Source organism: Zonotrichia leucophrys, chromosome 6, assembly GCF_028769735.1.
Source record: "Zonotrichia leucophrys gambelii isolate GWCS_2022_RI chromosome 6, RI_Zleu_2.0, whole genome shotgun sequence".
NCBI lineage: Eukaryota > Metazoa > Chordata > Aves > Passeriformes > Passerellidae > Zonotrichia > Zonotrichia leucophrys.
The window spans coordinates 20,057,401-20,082,596 of record NC_088176.1 but is presented as its reverse complement, the minus strand read 5'-3'; the positions used below and the strand labels follow the sequence as shown (position 1 = coordinate 20,082,596).

General features: G+C 38.9%; 1 protein-coding gene across 11 annotated transcripts in view; it reads left to right on the top strand.

Annotated features, from left to right (window-relative positions):
- USP54 (ubiquitin specific peptidase 54) overlaps window positions 1-25,196 on the top strand; it is a 91,658-nt gene that overhangs the window by 39,599 nt on the left and 26,863 nt on the right. For 9 of the 11 annotated variants that reach the window (XM_064717361.1, XM_064717365.1, XM_064717366.1 and 6 more), the window contains exons 2-8: window positions 5,044-5,891; window positions 8,514-8,606; window positions 18,414-18,548; window positions 19,674-19,787; window positions 19,950-20,032; window positions 21,884-21,989; window positions 23,879-24,025. In XM_064717361.1, coding sequence (XP_064573431.1) covers window positions 5,745-5,891; window positions 8,514-8,606; window positions 18,414-18,548; window positions 19,674-19,787; window positions 19,950-20,032; window positions 21,884-21,989; window positions 23,879-24,025 — 825 coding nt within the window. In that variant the 5' untranslated portion in view covers window positions 5,044-5,744. Of the gene's footprint in view, window positions 1-4,106; window positions 4,166-5,043; window positions 5,892-8,513; window positions 8,607-11,762; window positions 11,865-18,413; window positions 18,549-19,673; window positions 19,788-19,949; window positions 20,033-21,883; window positions 21,990-23,878; window positions 24,026-25,196 lie in introns of those variants that run through there. The other 2 variants (XM_064717362.1, XM_064717367.1) reach the window with 2 other exon arrangements.

Here is a 25,196-nt window from a genome sequence, read left to right as displayed (position 1 = left end):
TTCTTAATTATAATTTGCCTTTGAATGTTGTGCTGGAGCTCCTTACCAGATAGGTTTTAATAGCTTTTCCCATTATTTGAGAGGCAGCTGGATATTTTGAGTCTTCTTAACTGTTTTATGAAAGTCTGGACACAGCTACCTTACCGTCTCAATAGCTGTATAGAAAAGTGACATACTTTTCCATTATTCTGAACAGAAGTCTGTGTGGTTGTCAGCACAGAACACAGGTGATGTTTATCAGCTGATGTCCTTATTTCAGAAAGGGCTACAGAAAAGGCTGCTAAAACTGTAACCCTGGAGGAGAATCTTCTGTATTTCAAAGCCAGTGGCTTTCTGGCTTTCTTCTGGGTTTTGGTGGTTGGGGTTTTTTTTTTTTCCTTAACTGTGAAAGATGCTCTTTAAATAGATTTGGCTGACTGTCAGGCTTAAAATCAAATGATTCAGATTAGGTAAGTGTTTGCAAGATTTCATTACACTTCTTTAAGGGGCAGTCCACCAGAGTTTTATAAAACCTACTAGCATTTTGGATGAGGAAGTTGGAGAATGTTTTGCTGTAAAAAGAATGTTTTCATGCAGTATAAAGCTGTACTTGACCCCAGCAGTTTACAGGGTCTCACTTTGGAGTGTTTCTGCAGAATGTGATCTCTCCATGCCTCTTGTTGGTCTGAGCAGTTAACAGGAATGTTGAGTGGGTTGGTGTTCATGGTTTATTGGTTGTTGGTTTTGAAAGTTGGTATAAAAACATATTTTTTCTTCATAAAATTGTTCAGTTTTTTTCCTTCCCATGACTTTAGAAGCATTAAGTTGTCTATAGAAATGGCAACATTGCTGCATTGGGGAAATGCATTCCTAAAAAGTGATTGACCCATCAGGATTTTGGCTACAGTTTCTTCTCTTGGTTGATAGGCTGTATAAATACAGTGGTAATGACCAAAAATAATGTTTGTTATGCTAGATTTGTTTGTTATTCTGTCTAGTCTTATCCATTTTTGTTTGCATTATCTTGAGGTGATCTCTCAGAAATGGCCTCACTGTGTCTTCTGGAGAAACCTGTGGTGTTAGATCAGGTTGCTGTATCAGTACTCTCTGCAGAAGCACACCCATGGGTTTTGGGAAGCATGTTTTTAGTTTTCAAGATCATTTTGATTGTCTTCATCAGTTACTTTTAGCCAGACATTTGGATAATTTGCTTCTAGTAGATGGAAGGATATCTTTGGTGTCTGAAAGAGTATTTATCATAACCTTAGCAAACTCTGTTTTCCAGAAAGGCTCTGGGAAGTTAGCCTAAGGTCCCTGGTACTCAAAGCTTTGTCTCTACAACGCTTCAGGGACTGAGAATTGTGCAATAGCACATGGGAAACAAGGAAGAGCAGCATGAGTCTGTTGGGGGCACCGGTGGCACTGTGAGGTGCTGTCAGTTGCAGTTCCTGGTTCCTCCCAGTTGGCACACATAGCACAGAGCCAGGTAATCAGGTTGTTCATGTAAGAGAAGACTGACAGATGGGTGCAAGCTTGACAGCAAAAGTATTACAGACTCTTCCCTGCCCCTTTCTCCCAGCAGAGCCATCAAGGCTGAGAAATGCATGCATAAAGCAGAATTTTTTTCCCCTCTGTTGTCCCATTTGTACTGTGAAAAAATTCTTGGCAACAGAGATGAATGTAAATCTACCTTTTTGTAGTTGCACTTTATTGTCTAGGTGAGCAAATACATCTGTCTCGTATTTCTGGCTAGCTAACAATCTCAAAAAGAAGACACATCCTCAAGAGGAGGAAATCATCTGCTTTTGCTTCTGTCAGGTCATTGCCCCCTCTTCACTCTTTTCTTCATCCAGCCTCATGGTTATTTGGTATTGGGAAGTTTTCCACCCCTCTGTTTTATTTCATTACCTTCAAGATTGAATTTAAACTGACTTGCAAAGCTACTATCTTTTGGGATGTCTAAACTAAATTAAGACTTTAATATTGATATCTCTGCAATTAAATATAATTTAATCCATGCAGAAATTCACAAACACTCTCATCATTGCAGGTACATGGAGAAAGTGTGTTCTCAAGCCTCTATTTCTACTAACTTTCCATCTAGCTGAGAACAGCCATGGGATTGTTCTTGTGCCTCTTCACTGAGTCAGGAGCCATCTGGGTGAAAACTTTCATCAAAATCCATTGTCTTGGACAAGTCTGTCTTTTTTTGTTATCAAAAGATCTTGATTTCAAAGCTGTTTCTCACCTCTTTGCGTTGCAGCATGTGAAGGCATGATTTGCCCTCGACACCATTAATCTACTCCCATCAGAATAGGTGGTAGGATACTGGGGGAAAGGAGTCTCTTCTCTAAAATCAGACACATTCACACATTGAAGCATTTACTTTGTTCTGTGTTTTGAAAGGTTTTTTTCAGAAATATAAGTAATAAACACTAAATTTCAGACATCTTCTCTTATTTAATAGTCTGATAAATGCTTAATTGGTGGTTTCAGCCACGCCTAGTGCTCTATGGAAGCATCTTTGTTCCTAAACAGGGTTGTTCTAATTCACCCACATGCTTGGATTGAGAGTTGAAGCAATAAAATATTTGGCTACATGAGACTGCAGCGGGAGAGGGGTGTTACATTCCACACACCCTTCCTCCTCCCCCCCAAAAATGAACAATGATAGTGAGCCCTTGCCAGAGAATAAAGGATGCAACTTGAGATGTTACATTTCTGTGTGATTGATTTAGCAAGGGAATATGGGGATAAACAGGGTCTTGAAATCTTCTGTGGTACATCTTGTAGAGTGTTGTGCTCTGCTGTCAAAGGACAGACTCTGGTTTCTTCAGGCCAGAATTGTGTGCTGAGCCATGGCCAGCTTTGCTCTGGGGCTGTGTTGCTGCAGTGCCCCGTGCCTGTCTCGGTGGCTGGGAGCCCTCCTGCCTTCCCAAAGGAAGCTGCTACAAAGCAGCAGGAAGATCTACAATGTTGGGTTGGATTTTTCTGTTATATGTTATCTATTATAATTTTATTTACTCTTCATTAAAGAATTTGTATAATGTTTATTTAATATGAGGAGTTGTATGTCACTGGCTAGGTTTTTTGAGGTTGGCAGAGTGCAAAGCTGTGATCTGGAGACCTGATTTTGTCCTAACTGGGTAGTTTACCAGCTTTAAGTGTTTTTTGCTTGTTCTTAGCTTTGCAAAGGCCATGTAGCCAAATGAGCAAACTGGATGTGCTCCTGTGAGCAGTCATGGTGGTAAGAAGTCAGTTCTGCTAAGCCTGAGCAGAAGCAGTGCAGGTACTGAGCTTACATGGCTACTGTAAGGATGCAGGCCAGTTTGAAGTAGTCTTGCTGCAGTGGCAGAGCTGCAAAGCCTCTAGTCCTGAATTTTGTTCCAAAACAATAAAAATAAACTGACACAAAAATGTAATCACTTTGTCATATCTGATGTAGCTTTGCTCAAAAATTGTTCAAAAGTTAGTTTTACAGCCCATTTTGAGAGCAGAGCATGTTTTGAACTTGAAGTCCACTGAATAGGTGCAGCTCTTAGCTGTGTGTCTTGGGCATGTTTTGGATTGGTTTTTTTTTGTTTGTTTGTAGGTGCTTTGGAAAGAAGACCAGGTGTTTGGCTCAGTGGTTTTTGTGAGGCAGCACAGAGCCTGCCTGTCTCAGTTTGTTACACTCAGCGCTGCTCTGTGACACACTGTCTTAGCCACTGCCTCTATTGCTGGTAGTGTTGCTTTACAGAGATCCCTAAATTGATCCCTCAGTAGCTCACACAGTGTGGTTGGCTCATGGTTCACTAAGGGGTTGAGCAAAGAAAGGGGGCTGAGGCTGAAATTGCTTTGAAATGACTCCTGTGTAAGTTCAGCACTCAGGAATGTTGTGTGACGGGCACGGCAATGGTCTGTGCCTGCAGGCTTGCAGACATGTCTGAAATTTTGCATGGCACACTGGCAACCAGGACTACTCATCTGTGAGAAGATATTTGCCTGCCTTACAGCAATGCTGAGACTTCATTAATATTTGCAGAATGAGTTTAACAGAAATACATATGAAGTATTAGTAGAAGGGAATGTGTTAGGCTGCTGTAACACATTTGGAGGTCTTTAGGAAGTTCTGTGTGTTTTGACAGGAGATGAAGAATTTATAATTGTGTGGAAGATGAAGAACATGCCTTTGGAGATAGCCAAGGTATCTTTGTAGGGTATTATAGTCTCGGTTAATTTTTGCTGATGTACAAACCGTGCATGTCTCTATTTGGTAGTGACTTCATGCTGCAATTAACACTTAAATACATTTGGATTAGGGTTATCTTGCTCATACTATCCCTAATAGGTAATTTCAATTGTTGTTATGTGTATCAAAATTGGTAGAATTCTAGATGTTGTTGGGAATGTCCCTGGAAAATACTATGCAAGTTCCTTTAAATATAGGTGGACTACACTTAAGAGAATTAAAAAAAAATAAATCTGTGTTTTCATGAATCTTGTCATTCCTGTTTCCGTGCCTTTTATAAGACATCATCTATCCCATGTACCTAGATTAAGGAGAGGTACACATAGTTTCTGATGAGGGAAATTTGGAGACTTTTCCCTGGAGAATGCAGTGGGTTGCCAAGTCAGGGATGAGCTTTGTGCCTTCCATGTTCAGTGCAAAATCCCAGTTCTAGGGTGGAGAACGTGCTAGCATGTTTTCATGGAACCACAAATCCTCGTGTAACTGTTTGAATGAATAAGATAGTATTAAAAAAAAAAGGCAATACAAGATTGTAAAGGATATGTTTGACTACTGCCATGGGGTTTACTTGAATGTTGTGGTTTATTTTTTTAATCTAGTTTCCTTCTTAACCTTGCCAGCATACTCCAAACTTCCTTGCTGTTACATGCTTTTCTCAGAATCCTCTGTGCTTTTCCACATTATTTTTTGGGTGGAGGAACTTTTATATTTTTTGCTTTGTCTCTGAAGATTTAGTGTGTTGTGGGAGGTGAGGCAACACTGGTCTTGGCAGAACACCACAAAACCAAGAGTAATTAAATGACGCAAGCCTTTGATTATTTTTCTCTCTCAAGCTTTCTGGCACGGCCGGGCATTCCGATTGCAAAAGGAGGATTGGGAGAAGAAGTTTCTAAAGACTGCCTGCGGAATTAGAAGAGCTGTGTCGGAGACGTCTCGCTGCTAGAGAGCTCTTCGCTCTCCAGTTCTGGAGTTACTTCTTTTTCCCCTGTGAGGCTGATGTCTCTTTCATCACCCAAGATACATGTAACTGAAAGAGAGCTGCCAAGGTTGTGTTTTGGTTTCTTTGCACCCCTACTAATTGGATTTTTCCCGTGTTCTTCTGGAGGATTATAGAAGGATTACAGAAGCTGTGTTTTTGGGGGTGCGGGAGGAAGTTGTTGTTTTTCTCGTCTTGAGTCTGGGACCTCCTTGATTTGCCATTTGTTCTCTGAAGTTGCTGCCTATTTGGAAAAGGGAGAAGCAGCTTAACATGAACTTGCACAACCATGGATTCAATCCCTTTGCAAATGTTCTATGTGGCTGCTTTTAAAGGAGGTTTTTGCATGCATAAGCAGCAAATGAAGAATAGCATCCCGGGCTGGATTTAAAGGAAGCAAGCTCCTTGAGGCCTGACAAAAGGCTAAATACTATATTTAAACTATATTTTAAGGAAGACTGGTGGTGTTTCAGTTTCAAATTTTTTGAAAGGAAGCATCTGATCACGTCAAATATTCTGCCAGCCTAAACCTGCATTTTCTGCAGCTGAGACTGGAAGATGTCTTGGAAAAGAAATTACTTTTCTGTGGGTCGGGGCAATGTACAGGGCATGTTTACTCCACGAAATACCACCTCCATAGCACCCAGTAAAGGTCTCAGCAATGAACCGGGACAGAACAGCTGCTTCCTGAATAGTGCGCTACAGGTAAGAGCACAGAATAAAGAATGTTCCTGGTTTTGCCCTCTGTCTGTTGCACTGTTTTCTTAGGCACTGTGCAATGTAGCCAAACTCGAGTACATAACTGTTGGTGGGCCTAGGTAGAATAAAGCTACATTTGGAAAAGCAGATTGAGTTGTTGAACAGCTTTTTAATTTTCAAGTTTCCCTAGTGAATTCAATAGCATTTACACAGTCATCATTTTCTTGTATGTGTAAGCTTCTAGAATGTCAACCCATGCTAAAAATATACATAGAAATTGTATTTTAAAATAATAGGATATTGCATAGCTTGCAGAATGCATACTCCTTAAAAGTAAACTTTTTTTGTTGAACCAGTCAAGGTTTGATAATAACTGTACAAGATCCACTTTATGTAGTTCAGTTTTCTTTCTGGCTGCTGCTTTGTAGCTTAGTTTAAATGGCTGAGTGTTTGCCTTTTGATTTAGAAGAATTAGAAGAAAAACCTTTTCTAGTGCCGAATTTAGTGGAATGGTATGGCTGCTATAGAGATGTTGTCACCATTTAGATGCTTCAAATATCTGATGGTTGAGGTTCAGTAATTTTGGCAGCAGGGCTTAAAACCCCTTCACATCAGTTTCCATCCCTTCATATGACTTGTCTGTGCAGAACAGACTGTATCACTGTAGGTTTGACTTCTGTTGAGTTTTTTTTCCATGGGCACAATCAGGTTCTTGGCTGCAGGCTTCCATATACCCCTAGTGCAAATAATACATATTTGTATAACTATGACCCTCAATAGGCTTCATATGTTAGGAATGACAGGGCAAAGAGAAGTTTCTAATGATGTTCTGTATCAATTACCTTTATTAAGCTGTAAGGTGTAATGACCAGCTGCTTCCTAATATTGAGTTAGTGAACCTAGGTCTGGACTAAGTAGATCTTAATACCAGCTGCATACCATTCATGAAGATGAAAGCATATGACCTGGTCTTTAATCTGCTACAGAAACCCTTTTCTTCTAAAGCTGAAGAGAAACAGGACACTGAAAGTACTTAGAATCAGAGCTGAATGAAAAAAAAAAAGGCAAGATGGTAATCATTTCATAAAATACATACCTCTGGAGTATATCTTAATTTTTAAACACTTAATCTGAAATGCTCTTGAATGTTTGTTGCTCCTCACTCTTACAACTTTATCTAAACATTCAAGCTAAACTCCAGAGGCAATTACATAAAAAATTGGACTCATCTCTAAATAGGATTTTTTGTCCTTTTGTAAAGTCTGCAGTAGTTCTTCAGGAATGTTTGTCTGTAATCAAATGTTTTCAAGGCTTATATTTCCTCCCAGGCCCTTAAGTACAGGGATAGTTCGAGTATAAACATAGCCCTGGCAATTATGAATTTTTGGGAAACTTACAGATTATATTTAAAAATGTGTTTACTGAATATTACACATTAGTATGGTTTAAATAACAAATCGTTCCCATTGAAAACACTTCTTGAAACCTGCACAAATTTTGCCAGGGTGCTAAATTTTTTTCTAGCCAATTACTTGAGGCAAATTCATCAGAAATAAGAAGTTTGGTTCCTCTGTTTGTGCTAATGAAGCATTTAGCCAGTCACATGTCAGCCTGGACCTTGCTGCTCTGTCCGGAACCTGGTAGGACGTGATTTAGGTCAGGGCTTCTTTCAGTGCAGGCTTCTGCCTTCAGGAAGGCTGGTGACTGAAGTTTGCAGGAAAGTTAGTTTGAGCTGAAATAGCCAGTCCTGACCACATTTATACATAAAGAGCTCATTGTAGAACACCTCAGAGGTGGATATTGTTGCTATTTTATGGATACAAATTTGAATAATTTCCCAAGAGCGTACAGGTTTAGTGGTAAAGCTGAAGAATGAAAACCCATGGTGCTGTTAGAGCAGATGTCACCTCTCACTGTTGCTAGCGGAACATGTGAATGCCCGCTTGCTTTTCTGTGCTATGACCCTGCCTAGTCACACACCTGGTATTACCACCATAATAATTCTCCTGAGAGAAAGCTGTAACTGCCCTAGCAGGCTGGGGTTAGTAATCATGGCCTGTCAGGACACTTAGGAATGATAATATTGGGCATAACGGATTTTAGCATTCTGCTGTTTCCTCTCCATGAATTCGTTTATGTATATGCTGTTGGTGCTCTGTGTCTTCATAATCTGGGCTTTCTGCTCAGAACAAGAAAGCTGTGTGGCATTGGAAGAAAGGAAGAGTTTCATCTCCATCAGTCCTGGGGGTGTCCTCAGCAGCTCTGCTCAGCTTCGTGGTGCAGTTGCCCTGTGGCTGGCCCTGGTGCCAGCCCAGCAGAGCAGTCAGAGCAGGTGCTGTTTAAGCCAGCACTGCCACATGAATGGAGAAGTGAGTTTTCCAATCTTAAAGCATAAGGCAATAAATTCAGAGGAAGGTCATACTGTAAATGAGCATGTGAAGGTTACAGCTAAAGAAGAAAGTTGAAAACATCAACTTGCAGTTAGATAAAAGGCATCCCTTTGAAGGTGATCACTGCTGACATTGGCATACTTCTTGGATTATTCAGCATATGCAATTTAATCAGAAGCTTATGCAATATTTAATGTTATATATTCATAGAATTGGCTGTGCCCCTTTTCTGTTTCAGGTTCTGTGGCACCTGGACATTTTTCGCCGCAGTTTCCGGCAGATCACAACGCACAAATGTATGGGTGATTCTTGCATCTTCTGTGCTCTTAAGGTAAAAGTTAGAAATGCATTGAAAGCCATTCTTTAAAAATTTGAGCAGAAATATTTATGATATTTAATTGATATTTATAATCAAACTTGCACCTGAAAATACATGAGAACAAGGTAAAAAAGATAGCTAGTGGTCCAGGGTCCAGTTTCTAAAACGTGTTCAAATGTGTTGGTAAGGTTTCAGTCACAAAGGACTCTTCTTAATGGTGTGCAGGTCATTGGGAGTCTCCATTAGTTCAGACAGTAAAATACAAGTTTGCTTTATTTCTTCTGATTTGTCATTTGGTATACAAATAAAATACTGTATGCAGTCAGTGTGCTCATCACCATTTACCTTTCCCTTCAGAGTTACTTTAAATGTCAGGATAGGGAAGGCCATTTAGCTAAGCCTTTCTTCAAACAGTTCAAAACTGTTGATTATGTAAGACTAAAAGGCTATTTTCTACTGTAAATATTGATGTCTGTATTAAATGGCTCAGCTCTTTGTAGTCTCTGTTTTAAAAAACATCAATTCTGTTTGTAGCTGCAGATTCAATAACTGACTGTCATAGAGGCTGCCTGGACAGTAAGATCTAGATGTTAGCTCTGATTTGGAGTACTGCTATGTACTTGAGTAAATTGTGCAATCCTGTGTCTCTGTTTGTCTCTATCAATTAATTTGTTGCATTCTGGGGGTTTTTTGTGACCCCCTTTCTAAATTTTGCTAGCTCAAACCCCTGGCTTTTTATGGGAGAAATGCATATGATGCAAACATGATGAAAATACCTAGCTTTAATCTTCCTGAGCAGTGATTTTCCTTTCTGAACTTGAGACTTAAACATCATCTTTGATCACAAATGCGTTGTAAAATCCAACTAAATATATAAACTAATTGTAGAGAATTTGTGTCATGAATTCTATGTACAGTAATAAAAATGGCAGACACTGTGTCTTATAAAAATGGTAAAATAGGGAGTGCAGGGTTAAATTAAGATCATCTGACTTCCCAGGCAATATTTATGATATAACAGCTGTCTTGCTGCTGTTAAGTAATGTCACAGGTGCTCTGGTAGAGAACAGGCTTGAAATGAATTATGTAGGGAGCTTTTGGGCTGTTGTTGAGGAGTTTTCCCTGGCAAATGAACACTAAAGGGGAGACTATTAAGGCATGAAGTGAGAGAATTTATCTATTTTTGAGGGGAAATTTGTCTCAAGACATATCTATTGAAATGATGAGACAGGAGGATATTTACAGCAGTATCATCGGAAGAGGATGTAACAGTGGGTTAGGAGCAAGGTAGTGCATCCAAAGTGAGATACAGCTCTTCAGACACAGAAAAGATGGAATATTAAATATATCCCCTTCCTTAAAGGGAAATGACAAGACTTAGTCATGATCTGGTTTGAGTTCATTAAGTTCAGTGGGATAATTTAAAGGTATCTTTTGGATCATGCCCTTGAGTAGTGTCAAGTGCTTGTTGGTATTCTTTGTTAGCCAAGATGAGGTCAGAAAGAAAGGGATTTAGGAATTTACCATCAATGTAAGCTTTTGCCGTTCTGGGGTTTAACTGAAAAACATGATCAAGGAAATGCCAGGAGATCAGACAGGTTCTGCCATGAATGAAAGTAGACTCTCAACTCTGCACTTGAGGCCAGGTTTTAATATGGAGATAATAGTTAAAAGCCTTTCTGTATAGAATACTGAAAAAAGAGGGAGAGGGATGTGAAAGAATATTGCAGGAAGAAGGAGAGGATGAACCTTTGTGTTACTGATCTTGAAAGATAAACTGCAGACAAAGATACATGTGGATTAGCAGTGCTGGTGTGAGAGGGAAAGCACTACAGGAAAACTGGAAAATGACAGGATCTCTGAAATATATGTACTAAAAGCAGACATTGGGTCAAATAATGTTTAGTTTTGTTGGTACAATCCTTGGTTTTGATGTCTTGAATTGTGTAGTGTGCTATTATAAACTAGGAAATGACAGGTGGTGTGACGGAATTCACAAATTCTATGCATGCAGCCGTGTGTCTATTTTTTAATAAGCAGCTTTTGAAAACTTTGTTGCTGTCTCTTCACTCTCAGATACCTGCAAAGATTTTATGTGTGTGTGTTTTTGGTTTTGTTTGGCTTTTTTTTTTGACCTGAAGTTCTCAGCAATAATGTTCCTAGGTGGCAGTTTTTACAACCCTGAATTTCCAGTAAAACAGTAATATTGCACCAAATCCTCTACTACTTTTGCACATTTTGGCAAACTTGTGTCTGGTTGTGTGCAGAATTCCTAGAGCTCACAAAAACCCTAAAGAACACATAAGCAATTGAGGAATTACCCAGACAATTATTTATGAAAGTGGACAGTAACCAAAACTTGAAAAATAGATTCCGACTGGATCCACATCAAAAAGTTTGCATATACTCTATGTGCAGTCTGTTCTTCATGGGACATTGCTCTGCATCCTACCAAAGCCTGTTCCAGAAACTCTTTCTCTGGGTGATCTTGTGCCAAGCTTTCACTTTTATTATCTTTTGTAAAATGTTGATGTGTGTTCATAAGTATTTGAAAATTCCCCCCTCCCCCTTTTTGTGCTGCTGTCAAGTCAAATACCATTATAAAGGTGAGTTATAAGGGCTGTCACTTGACTCTAAGTGAAACTGGGGGTGACCAGACCTCCCCTCAACTCCTAAAAAAACCTCTGGGCACCAGAAACGTAAGCTGTCTTGCTTGAAAGCAGCTGAAAAGGTAGGGATATTCACAAGGGACAGCCCCAAACCATGGAGATGGTCCCATTCATCTTCATGTTCTCCTTAAGCAGGCAGTAGAAGGGGGGAAAAGGCTGTTCAAGGTGTTTACTCGTTCTCTGCTGCCCTCTGGATCAGTGTTTTCAAATTGCTCTATTTTCTTCCTCCTGTAAAGTCTGTCTGGTACATGTTATGTGTAAACTTCTGTAAGACAAGTGGGATTATGTGCTCAATGTGCACCTAATGCTGCAAGCATCACCAAGAGCATGTTTTGTGTTCCAGGGCAGCAGGGTCATCCCCTCCCTTCTGTGCCCATCTCTTCCCCTGCCCCAGCTCTCCTTTCTGCTCTGGAAGCCTTTAACTATTGTCCTGCCAGAGGATAATGCTGGATTAGCTTCCAGGTCTTTGACAACCTCTTTTTCTTGAATCTTGCCTTAGGCTTTGCTAAGATGAGGGAGAAGAAGTGGCTGGATCCAGTGGGAACACCAGAATTTGGAGCTCTATACCATGCGAAAATCTCCTATTAGGGTCTGGGGAGAGGTAATTAGCCTTGCATGCTGCCAGGTGGATCTGCCCAAAACACTTGTCCAGACCAGGCAAGGTGGAGGCAGGACATGTTTACCCTTCTTCGGAGCATGCTGGTATGTTCAGATTCCAGCCTGGCCTGGGAAAGGGACAGTACTTGTGGAGAGGAGCCTATGTCATGTTCCCCTACTTCACTTCAGGGTCCTTTCACAGCATACCTGACACCAGCTGTGTTGTATAGAGATGCTTCATGCTCTTCTCCTGCTCTAAAATGTTGCTCTGGAGGTGACATCCTCTTTCTTTTGGCTCTAGAGGAAGATAGTCTTCTCTAAGCTAAATCTAAATTTAGCCATGGAATAACACTGAAGAAGTTGTATTTTTTCCACACTTTCTTGGCTTGTTGCAACTGTTTCTAGGAATTTGGATGTCATGCACTGTATTTACTGTAATTGCTCAGTTAGCTCTCTAAATATTACTTGTAATTTCAAATATGGGATCACAGGACAGTGATGTCATACCTGATCAAATCACATTTTATATTTGTACCATGTTGAAGACTTCCCATTTCACAAATTCTTGAAGTCATTTTAAAACTTGATGTGCTCCCTGTGTTTATGTAGCTAGAAAATAAACCTTGATATCATTCCAGATATGCTCCTTGGTTATTTGGAAGTTACCTTGCATCAACAGCTATAAAAAGGGAGAGTTGCAGACTCTGTGCTGGAGCCCCAAACGCTGCCCCTTAAAATGTGGCATTATTTAAGTATTTTTTTCAATATACCAGCTGTCCTTACCACTATGTGGTTTGCCTGCCATAACACTGGAACAGCTTTTTGATTTATTATTTATGATGAAGTCTACTATGATTTGGTTTATTTTCCTTTTTTATCCAGCATGACTTTGCTTTGGTGTTTATCACAGCTGGAAGAGGGTAGGAAAGGGGAAATCCGTGCACTGTACTGAGCATGCCACAGAGAGTTTGTTCTCCTTCCAGGGATTGTACTGAGAGCTCCATAGTGCCAGGATACGGCACTGAGTGTTTTTTGTAGGTCACAAAGAAGAATGTTCTATTGATTGATACATTCTAATAGGGCTGGTCTTTTCTGTTGTTTTGTCATGTGCAACAAAAGCAGGAAGAATGTGAATTTTCTGTGTAGAGATGATGTTGTTTAAGATGAAAATGGAGAACAGTAGGATTTTACAGCACTTTAAAAAAGTGGAATGACTACAGTGGGTTCTCATAAGCCACTTGCTTGAAATTGAGTGATTTATTATGAAATGTTCATCATGTGGTTGAGACCATAATAAGTTGGTTGCAAAGATTACATCCTCTTTTTTATGCTCTTTTTCTAATGACAGTAGTATTTCAGGTAGAATAGTAGTCAAAACACATAAAATGATTACTTTTATTGTTTGAATGTTTTCCATCAGTTGGCACTTGCAGTTAACTGCCTGCCAAATAAACTAGCAGCAAGTACAGTTCCCTGAGTTAATAAACTGGTAATTGAAGCTTCCAAATAACAATTGGCTGCTTTGATCTTGATGAAGCAGTTAATGAATTGTTACCTAGTAGATGTGCACATTCTATGATTTGAATTTCTTTTCCTGCCACCTTCATAAACAAGACTTGTGGAAAGTATTATTTTTACTTGATTTTGGTAGTAGCCAGAAGTGCCTGACTTGATAGTCTCTGCTGGGGACCTGATCTTAATATTCAGGGTACAGTGTAAGCACAAATGGAAGGTACATAAAAAGAAGGGAATGAATGGAAATCTAGCTTGATTGTCACCAGACTTAGAAGTTTGAAAAGAGATCAAAAGACACAAAACCAAATAGACATAGAATTTGTTGCAACCTTGAAGGTGAATATAACACGAGGAAATGTGGGGAAGAAATTGAGCAAGTGAAAATACTGTGGGTATGGGAGGCTGTTGAGTTTGGATAGGAGAAAAATGATTTTTAGCAGCCATTTGAAACAGATTATTGTACTGAGTATGAGGCTTCAGTGGGAGAGTGTGATGTTCTGAATGAGAGATTAGGTACTACGGGCAAGAAAAAAAGGTGCCCTGAGCAGGATGAGAAAGACGTGCTACTGGAATGGAGAGAAAGCTTAAAAAATTATGCAAGCAAAAATCCCATCACCAAAACCCAGAAACAATTGATTAGTGTGGGGAATACTAAGGTGAGGGGAACATGTTTTGTTCTTTGAAATACCATACCACTAGAGCTGCAGTGATATCCCTATTCAGAAGAAGCTTCTATATAATTCTGGAAGGGTTAGTTCCCAGAAAGCTGCCAAGGACACAACTCAAAATTACAGTGCATAAACACTGTTCTGATTCAGTAGCTGTTCCCTATTGTCTTCACCCATCAATTTATTCTTATGTCAGCCTACTTTTGCATGCTTGATTAGAAAGTCGCATGTGAATGTGTATCAAATTTGGTTTGTTTCATCAGTATGGTTAGTTACACACTGCAGATGTCACTTTACCCCAAATAAATGGAATACTTCTTTCCTAGGGAGGAAGTTGATTCCAAACACTATTAAAGATAATTGGGAGCAGATCTTGTAAGCTATAGGAGGGGGGTTGCAGTTATTGCAACTTTCAGATCTTTAAAAGAACTCCCAAGAATGCCTGTCAAGCCCATGGATTACCTAAAAGAGTACTTGTTATCTTTAATCAGTAAACCAGGTGAAAAAAACTTGGGTTATGACCATGCATGTGAATTTTAGTGTTCTGAAATGTCTTCAAGGTTTCTTGAAGAGCTGTATGATAAATATACATGGTCTCAAAACTTAGGTTGTTTTCCTTTATTTGATCCTTCCTTGTACATCTAGGAAGTTCATAGTGATCCCCACTCCCAAGTTCCCAGAGTGGAGGACATTATTTTGGAAGCCCACTGACTGCAAGGCTTTGTTCTGATGGGTGCCAGGGGCCCAGCTGTGTAGTAGTAGAAAGGATATGAAGCCTTCAGTTTAAAAACTATGAAAAAGCCTGCTGAGTAGTAAAAAAATGGAGTAAGGCCCTACAGTTGATAGTGTAAGATGGTTAAGGAAGTTAGAGGTTTGGACCCATCTGAGAGCAAGCTGGTGAAAGATAACAATGTAGTTGGGAGTTGATCTTAGTATTTAGGGAAGGTCTATATGCAACTAGATGGACGTAGCGAATTTATTGGTCTTAAAGAGCACATGCACATCCAAATTTTATTCTCTGCTAGCATTTCCAGACTTATGAAGAGCTGTAGGGAAGGGGATGTGAAGGGAGATGGGCTTCTTTTCCATATAGAGCTCTCATAGGAATGCAGTATAACCAGAACACAGACTTGCTATCTGAAAAATCCCTTGTTCACACTGTTCTGTCTTAGCTTGTAGACGGGCCAACATGCCAGGAACCATCTCCTCAGTGTAGAAATCAAAGTACTGCTATTAATACAGTATTAATAATTCTTAGATTTTATGTTAAGGTAATTTTTTTTTTTTATTGCCTCCTTGATTTTAGTTACTGGAAACAGGAAAAATAGAAGAAACTTAGCATTTTATGGGGCTTTTAGCTGTGTTCATTCTTACTGTTGCCACTGCCTGTTTGTGTTGGAACGTAGGCATTGAAAGAGATCATCAGTACCGTGAGTGCACTGATGGGATTTCCATCATCTTCAGTTTCAGAAGAAGTTGAAGGCGTTTTTGGAGGAGAATGAAGTTTGAATGTTTCATTTATGAAGTTCTCATGTTGCACGGTCCCTTGGAAGAAAGGTGCCATGAGAACTCCTGGGGCAGAACGAGGAGTGCTTTCCTGGTCTGCACCCAGCTGGCTTCCGTACCTCTGTAGGGAACCAGTGTTTGAGCATTTAACAGTATTGCTCACAGGCAAGACATTAAATTAAGGAGGGAGATCGGACTTAGATAATGTGAAGTGATGAAATTGCAGGAAATGCCACACCTGTCCGTCTAAGCTGAGAGACAAGATAGACTTGTTCTGAAGGGGAGCAAAGAACCTATCTTGGAAAAGAAAGGGGAATTAACCCCAACAACCCCATATCCCTCCCCAAAACCCCAATCCAACCCCAGTGACTGAAACCTAAGAAAAAACAAACTCCCCTGTGTTCCAGAGTACTTTTGACTCCATTTGAGGTGCTTTTGGGACTTCCTACGTGCTCTAAACTGCATTGTGAAATACCATAATAAGATTTGATCTTTATTAAATTAAAATGCACAATTACTCACCGGTTTTAAGTTTTTGTTCCTCTTTTGTAATCTAAATAGGACTATATACCATTGTGTGCTATGTCATTACAAATTTGAGGAAGCATTCTTCCATGTAATATTGGAATCTGTTACATACTGATTTTTGCATTCTTCACAGAATTGACATTGCTTAATTATTTTTTGTTCCGTGGTAAGTATACTGTTTCTTTAAAGATAGAAGTTTAGACGAAGAGTTTCAGCTTCCTTGTTTGCTTCTCTTTTTACCTAGTTTAAGCCTGCATTGTTTCTCACCCCTCAGGAGTGCAAAGCCATTTCAGGGCTCTCATTGAAGCAAACCAGATCCTGCCCATCGGCTCATGGCAGTGAGGTTGTTGACCAGTTGCTAGACAAGTGTCAGATCTATGAAGTGAGATTGAATAAATAGAATAAACACATTTCTGAAGCACAGTTGTGAATATTTTGGAGTGCTCTTAAATGATTTAATGCAAAATGTGAAGCAGGGTGGAGTTGTGTTTCACTGCCTTTTTTTTTTTTAAGGGTCACTGAAATGAGAAAATTCACTAATGAAACATGACACTTGCTCAGTTATCAGAGGGACAGAAGTGGCAATCAAGTTTAAGTGCAGAGACTTTGTTGTTGTTTCTGTTTTATGTCTATATATATAGAAGATAACTGAGGGGGGTATTGTCTGTAGTTCATGAAGTATAATACTGCCTCATGGCTTTCTTTTCATTACCCTTTTCTCATGATTCTGTGATACTCTAATAAAGACAATAATAGAAGAGCTGTGAGCTTCAGCACCATGGGCTATTTTCCATCAATGAGCACCTTGAGAACCCCCAAAATAAAATTTGCAGTAAAGAGATATAGGCATATTACATCTATTTTAGATTATGTCAGCACTGTAAATTGTACCATTCCTATGGGCAGAAATGGCAGGGGTGTGGAGGGTAGTTTGCTGCCTGTACAGTGACAGCTGTGCTTGGCACTTTTTCCAGCTTCCTCAAAACAGACAAGATTGTTCCATTTGGCAAACCTCCCAGCTTACCTTCCCATTTCCTGATGAGAAACAAGTAAAAATAGTTAAAGGAGAGAAAGATTTAGATGACTTCCAATTACTGTAGATCCTAAGTATGTTGGGGAGAAGGTTTCTGTAATTAAAGGAAGAATTATGAATCACTGCAGATTAATATAGATTTGAAAGAATATCAAGCAGGCAAAACAGTTTGATTTTTGTTTTCCTCGTTTTACTAAGTTTAGAATGCAGAAATGCAGACTGGTGATCCCTTTTTCCTCTCTTGCAGTATGAATTGAGCTTTTCCACTGTCTTTAGAAAAATTATGAGGACAGTTTTATAGGAAAAGACAGGCAGAATTTTGAGATTGACACTGATGAAGATGGTTTCTTGTCATATGAAATGAGGTAGAAAGTAGAGCACAGTGGTGATGGAGAGTTGTCTTGTATTAAAATAAGGACTAGAAGTTTTTTACTTAGACTGAATATCTTGCATACAGAATTATGTTCCTGTTTTTGTAGGAAGGGAACAGTGAAAGTTAACTGTTCAGATGATGTTTTGTATATTTCACACACATGTGCACGCAAACACACAAAATAAATGTGGGTGTTTAATCAGTTGGAAATATGTAGAGAACTTCCATGCATATAACCCGCATTTCACAAAATAATGTGTCTTCTTAGAATTGCTTATCCTTGCAAATGGTTGTTACCCAGGTGATGTGTGAGTTACAGTTGTGAAAATGCAGGTTTATGGCAGCAAATGAACAGCTGGCTGTACGTGGGAACTGCTGTTCCTATTCACATCCTGCCTTTTCCCTCCTGCATGCTGATACAGAAATCATCTAATTCTTACCCACTTGGACTTAGGAAGGGCAAATTTCTTCAAGTGTGCAAGTATCAAGTTGTGGCTGTTTAAGAGCTAGAGATGTTTGGAAAGAGTTGCTTAAAAGAGGGAGCAAGCTGGCATGGGTAAGCTGGAAGTGAGAAAGTTAAATGGAGAGGGAGAGATGGAAATAAAAAGCACGATGTTTTGGTGTTCATTGCTTCAGGAATCAGATTTGGAGAAAGACAAATAGATCCAGGGGGGATTGACACTGAGGGAATTTTTATCCTAAATTGCTAACCCTCCCTTGTATCTGTGAAAGAAAAGGAAGAGATACACAAAGGTGCGTATGATTTCAAAGGAGGAACTCCTGGGATTTGTTCTTGTAGTCTGTGTACTGTACAAGTATCTGTGTGTTGCTGGATCCAAACAACTTAAATGTTTGCTGTTTGTTTTCATACAAATTGAGTCATATTTTGAAAAATACAGTAACTTAAGTGTCTTTCTGTTTTTTTGCTAGGGTATATTCAACCAGTTTCAGTGTAGCAGTGAGAAGGTGCTGCCTTCCGATGCCCTGCGCACTGCTCTTGCAAAGACATTTCAGGATGAGCAACGCTTCCAGCTGGGCATCATGGATGATGCTGCTGAATGTTTTGTGAGTATAACTGAAAGGTGGTTTGTCAGGCAGAGATGTGGCCCACCACTACCCAATCTTCCCTGATTTTTTTTTTTCCCCTTAATTTTTTCCCCACTATTTTTTCTTTCCCCAAATTGCAACAGACTTTGCATGTCTGGCCTGGAAAAGTGCACAGAGGGATCCTCAGACTAATGATTTGGAAATGGTAATAGCATCGGTAACTGTTTTTACAGTTTCTTTTGCATGTGTGCTGCTTGCCCTCTGCAGTGTGCTTTAGATGTGAATTGTGAAAAAGTTGCACTAAAAGAATGATCCAGGATTCTAGTTTTAAGGATCTCCTCAAAAGGGTGAAAGGACATTTTGTTTGCCAGTTTTTCTGAAACTGCATTTCCACAGGAAAATTTTTCAAGGGAAGTTGTACAATGTTAGAGATGTTTTGCCAAGTAATTAATCTTGACCTGTTCATTGCAGGCCTATAAACCACCCAGGCAGCTAGTAGTGTTAGTGAAAAGTGTTCTGCTGGAAGAGTTGCCAAGAGATTTCTGGCACCCACAGATTAATGTTGGCAACAGTGGGAGGAGAGAAGGTCTTGGGACAAGGATTCCTGGAAACTTTAAAACAGATGCGATTGTATTAATTAGTATCTAGGAAATGTTTGGTCCTTTTGTTTCATACAGAATTTAGTCTGCCTCTTCATTTGTTAGTTCTCCCCCTTTTTGATAGAATATAGTTGATGTGGCAAATTTCAAAGCTCTCATGGAATGTAGAAGTTGATTTATTTTGTGTTGATGAGAAGTTAGTGTCAATCCAGTGATTTTTAAAACTGCATAGGTACTGTGTTACATTTGGTCATATCCATGGATGCTTGAGAACTGGACAGAAAAATCAGCAGCAGTCTTCAGCAGTGCTATTAAATGAAATAAATGGTTGCCTGATCCAGCCATTCAGATCAGAAGTGGAGGGCATTTCCTTTTTTTATCCAAGAAATACCAACTTCTTTGTTTTTGAAGTAACTTTCATGAATTTGCAGGAGCCTTCTGTCGTTAACATTATTGCATCTGGCATGCTTTTGTGATTTGTATCTTAACTTTTGTCTGCAGTTGAAATTATCTAATGCATTTTTTCCTTTTTTCCTTTGGCTAGGAAAACCTGTTAATGCGAATTCACTTCCACATTGCAGATGAGACAAAGGAAGACATTTGCACTGCACCACATTGTGTCTCCCACCAGAAGTTTGCAATGACTTTATTTGAACAGGTGAGGTAAAGATATGTGCTTTATGCCAAGGACCAGTTGTCAAGTTTTATGTTTTCATTCCTAAAACATGCATTGCCACAGTAAAGAAATGTACAGGCAGAAGTGTTGCAGTGGAAATACCTGTTTCATCTTGTTCAATGTATTATATTTTCTTTTCTTTAGTGTGTTTGTACCAGTTGTGGTGCCACCTCTGACCCATTACCTTTCATCCAGATGGTACATTATATTTCCACAACTTCACTCTGGTGAGTTGAGTTTTTCACAGGTATCCCCCTCCTCTGCCCCCCCCCCCCCACCTTTTTCTTTCTTTTTTTTCCTCCTCCCACCCTGGTATTGCAGTTGGATCTTTATGATCTTTATTGATTAAATGCCTAGAACATGATTTGTTCAAAGTTGGCAGAGCTTTGATAACTCTGATAAAGAACATGAGGATTTAGTGAAGCAGAAGATGGTAGTTTAGGCATGGATCAGTGTGTCTGCTTGTTTATGATTCTGAATCTTGACAACTGTAGTAGCAAGGACTCATGTACATTTGAAAGACTGTAATGTCTGAGCAAGTGATTTAAGAAGACAGATAAGAAAAACAACAAAAAAATTAGGTTCAAAAGGACCTTTGGACATCTACTCTATCCTCCTGTTGAAAGCAGGGCAAACTTCAAAGCTAAATCAGGCTGCTTGGGGTTGTGTGTAGCTGAGTTTTGAAAGTGCTTAAAGGACAAAAATTCCATGACTTCTCTGGGCTCTCTGTTTCAGTTCTGAACTGTAAGGTTTTTTCCTCCTTCATGGTCACCAGGACAGTTTCTCAATAACTAGGGGAAGATGCAGAAAGGGAAGTTCTCACTGGAGACATGGTTTGTCCTTGGTAAACCTGTGCTGACTGCCCTGGCTCACCTTATCCTTCACATGCATGGGGTTGATTTCCAAGGGGATTGATTTAGTCTGTCATGGGCCCAGGTGGTGGAGTGAGACTGACCAGCCTGTAGTTCTCAAATCCTCTTTTCTTGGATGAATATATAGCTCCTGGTTAATCTAGTTAAGGGGGAACTTCCCTGGTTACTGTGACCTTTCTTTAAAGGTGCTGCACAGAGCATGAGCTGAAGTCTGTAGCAGATTGTTTGAGCTAATGCTGGAGAAGTCTTGTTTGAGTATATGGCTGCTCGGTTAGAAGGTTTTTAAATCTGATTAAGGCCGGAATCTGTTATTTGTTTCTGTCTTGAAATCTTTATTGGGATTAATAACTTTTCTTTGTTTTATGTCTGGCATGTGAGATACATAGGTTCAGTGATATCTATAGTTACAGAAAAAATTGTCATGAAAACTGCTAGGTATTCTTCACATGCAGATCTCCTAAAAGTACCACTTCACCTCTATAGCAAGAGTACTGTAAAGCATCCCCCTTGTGGCTGATGCCTGCTGTTCCATCAAGCTGCAGATTTTCATTAGGTTCCAGCAGGCACCGTATATGAGAATATTATTTGTTAGAAAAGGGGCAAAATAGTTATGTAAATGGTATTCAGTATTTTTAGGAAATATCACAATAGATCTTAAGTCATGCATTTTTTTAGAATTCCTATGCATGCTAATATATTTATTCATCTCTGAAACCATTTTAAGCTGGAACATGCTTTGAGCACTAATACTCTTGTGTACATATCTTTCTTTCAACTTGGGCAGTGAAGTCAATTGGGTACCATGCTATTTTTTGTTTGTAGTTTTATTCAGAGTGTGTCTTTCTGTGCTACTTTACTATAATTGTGCTTATTGAAGGAGGCACATTTTGAAGCAAATATTTAGTTTTGAAACCAAGTATTTATCAATTGCTTAAATTTTCTTTTAAGATACAAAATTTAAACAAAGCAATCTATTTCTATTTTCAGTTCTACTTGTTTTCTTTGTGCAGTATTTTTGTGGAAGATGTAGTAATTCACAATTAACTATGTGGTTTTTTTTCCTGTACTACAATGTTAAATATAAAGTGTTCTGTATTTAAAGTTTCTTAATTTAATAAAAAAATTAGGTGAAATATATACTAGATTAGTGTGGGTTTGTGGTTTTATTATTAAACTTTTGTTTTCCATGCTTTGTCTATACTGAAGCAATCAAGCTATTTGTATGCTGGAGAGGCGGGAGAAGCCAACTCCAGATATGTTTGGAGAGCTGCTGCAGAATGCCAGCACCATGGGGGACCTGAGGAACTGCCCAGTGAGTAGCCTTGCTTCTCTTTGGGTGTGAATTCAGTGTCTCACAGGTACTCCGTGAAGGAAGGGAAAACTTAGTGATGATGGGTGCTGCTTTGAGTAGCCACAAGCATTAAAACAAGAACAGATACTGATTTTTTTATGTCTAGCATAAGTGCTAGATTTCTAAAGTAAGAGTTCAATATCTTGTTCTGCCTTTTAATAAATATGCAAAAAGAGTTATCATCAAACATTTTTTACATATTGATTAATAGATAGGGCAGGAAACAGCTGCAGAGTTGCTGCTTCATGTAATGCTACTGTTAGGTGCATTACCTTTAACATGAGGTCTTGTGTACCTGGTCCCTGGGGTCAGTGTAAGTATTTCCATTTTATACCTGATTCCCCTCCCAGTTTATAACTCTGAAACCTTCAGTAAAAGTCTCCATTGAAATAAATACTTTTTAATATTGGCAAGTGGTGGCTACTTATCTAAGTAAAAGAAATTAAGATATTTTATTGTCGTTTAAAAGGTGCATATGAGTCCATCTATTTAATAACCAAAGAATGTGAAATTTAATAGAAAAACATTCTTGGTCAGGGCAAACTGCTCTTTGTGAAATCATCAGTTGAATAAAATTGCATACCGGCATTTGCTGCTCCTTTCTTTTTATACTCAAAAAAAATTTTCTGTTGAGGTTTAGCTGAGTGTGGCCTCAAAGTTATGGTAAGGAAGCTTTTTATCAGGATGCCGTGTTCCTGCTGTCATGCTGAAAATGCTGAAGCGAAGAAGACAATGTGAGAGTAAGATAGGTTGGGAGGTAATAAACAGAATTGCCTGTACTTTAAAAGAACCTTTCAAAATACATGTGAAAAAAGTCATCCTAATGTTAAGACCTCATATCAATATTTAAACATCAGAGTCCTCTGCAGTTTCTTTCTTTTTTTTTTTAATTTTTCATTTTTGTCTCTCAGTGATGTTTGGGACTGAAATTCTGATGAAATTTTCTAGATTGCTGTGGGTAAGAGGTGCTTTGTGATATCTTCCCTGGTTTTAGTGTCAGAAATTATTATATCCTGTTGTGAAACTGGACTCTGTAGACAAGAGAAATGATTCTCAGCATGAAATTTTTTTTTTTCTTACAATTTTCTAGGGGTACCTTTGTCATGTGCCACAGGGGAGAAAAGGAATGTTGTGAATGCACTTTGTCATAGCTTTTGTCATGTTCTCCTCCTCACTCCATTGCATCATTGACACCCCTCTCCCCTGCAAAGTGCACTGGTACTTATTTTAAAAGTGAAAAATGGGAAGAAAAATCAAGACAGGAAATAAGAATTGTAGAACTCATTTGAGTTATTAAAACAACTCTTAATCTCTTCATCTTTCAGCTACTGTTCTCGTGTTTATACAAATACAGACCTAACTATACTGTCTAAGATGGGGTGTTTGAGGTACCCTATAGAAACACTCAAATTTAACAGCAAAGCAGAAAATTTTTCCTGATGCTGTCATATAAAGCATCAGTCTCTGTAGATACAATTTTTAATCTGAGATTCTGATCAAAAGTGACCTTTCTGTCCAATTCCTAAGAATGTTACTAGGATCTTCCATGTATGTTTGCTTATCTTGTTCTAAATAAGCTTCATTTTGTGCTCTTATGTTTTAATCATTATCAATAGCAGGAGGAAGGATTGGCAGTGTTCCTTCAAAGCTTGAGAATGCAGGATAGTCCTGATAGCACATCTCATCTCTGACATGAGAAGCTCCTACCTTGGCACTGAGTGTTTCTGCTGTGTTTCACCACCTCCTCTTTGGAAGCTGTAATTCTGAGACTTATACTTGTTAGTGCCTTGCCCCAACATTGTAACAAGTGAAGAATTGAATTCAGTGTCTTGTTTTATTTATCCGCTCAGAGTAACTGTGGGGAGAAGATCCGTATTCGTCGTGTGCTGATGAACTCGCCACAGATCATCACCATTGGCTTGGTTTGGGACTCAGACCATTCTGATCTGGCTGAGGATGTGATTCACAGTCTGGGAACTTGCCTTAAACTGGGAGATGTGAGTTTGTTTTTTTATTTTGGCACTACTTACAAAGGCTGTCTTTTTTGTGGTAGTCTACAGTAGCAAATGGAAAAAATATAAAGTCACCAGCTCCACCTTTTTGGTGTCCATAAAAAGAGGAGTAGAGGGTAGAACCAAGGATGTGACCTGTCTCTGAAAGCCTTAGAAAAACCTGTGAATTCTATATCCTTGAGTTTCTGAAATGTCTGAAACTGCAAAAATACTTTCAAGTGAAAGGAAATTCTGGATCATGGTTGTGCTATTTCTATAAAAATACATATGTGCTCTTTCATTTTAAAGAACAGAAGTTTATTTCTATTTCTTCTGAAGACAAAAAGTAGTTTAGTGGTCTTTGGGATTTTTGTTGGTTTTTTTTTTTTTTTACCTTTAGCTCCTCTTTTTGGTGAAATGTGTGGTCATAACACTGAAGAGTTACTTGTGACTGAACAGTCTCTAAGAGATGGTGGCTGGCACTGTGTGATTGAATGACAGACTGAATTAAATAGGATTCCCTGGAGGATTCACTTATTCTGCACTAACTGATGCTTTAGAGCTGAATTATTGGTGTACCAAACTGTAGCTGTGTCTTATTGCAGCATTGAGATACTACATAAAATAGTTAATATATAAATACACATGATGTTTAAAGAAAAAAAGCATTGTCCAGTGCACAATGTACCAGAATCAGTGTGAGTTGATGGAAATGTGGTTATGAAACAGTGTGGTCTTTGTGTAGTAAAGCAGTAATGCACTAAAACATGAGACCTGTGCAATTCAAACTAACAAAATTCAATTAAAGAGACAAGATTTTTTTTTTCTTGTGTGCTGAATTATTTTGATCTGCTGATGTCTTCAGTTGATCTTCTAAGTGTTAGCATCATAAATTAGTCTGTCTATATTCTGGATAGCCCTTGATCAAGTCAGAATAAATGCCAGCTGTTTACTGTCCAAACCACCTTGTTTCTGCAAAAAGGAATGAATGTTTTAAACAGTATTTGATATAATCAGCAAGCATGACACAGAATACAAATTTTCGGAATAGAACCACATTCAAATTATGTAACAGGTATTTTATCTTTGTTGTAAATGTCTTCCCTTCAAGTGTACACATACTCCAAGTCTAACTCAATTTAGAGCATCTCGTGAGTTGGTCAGAATCCATTTCTGG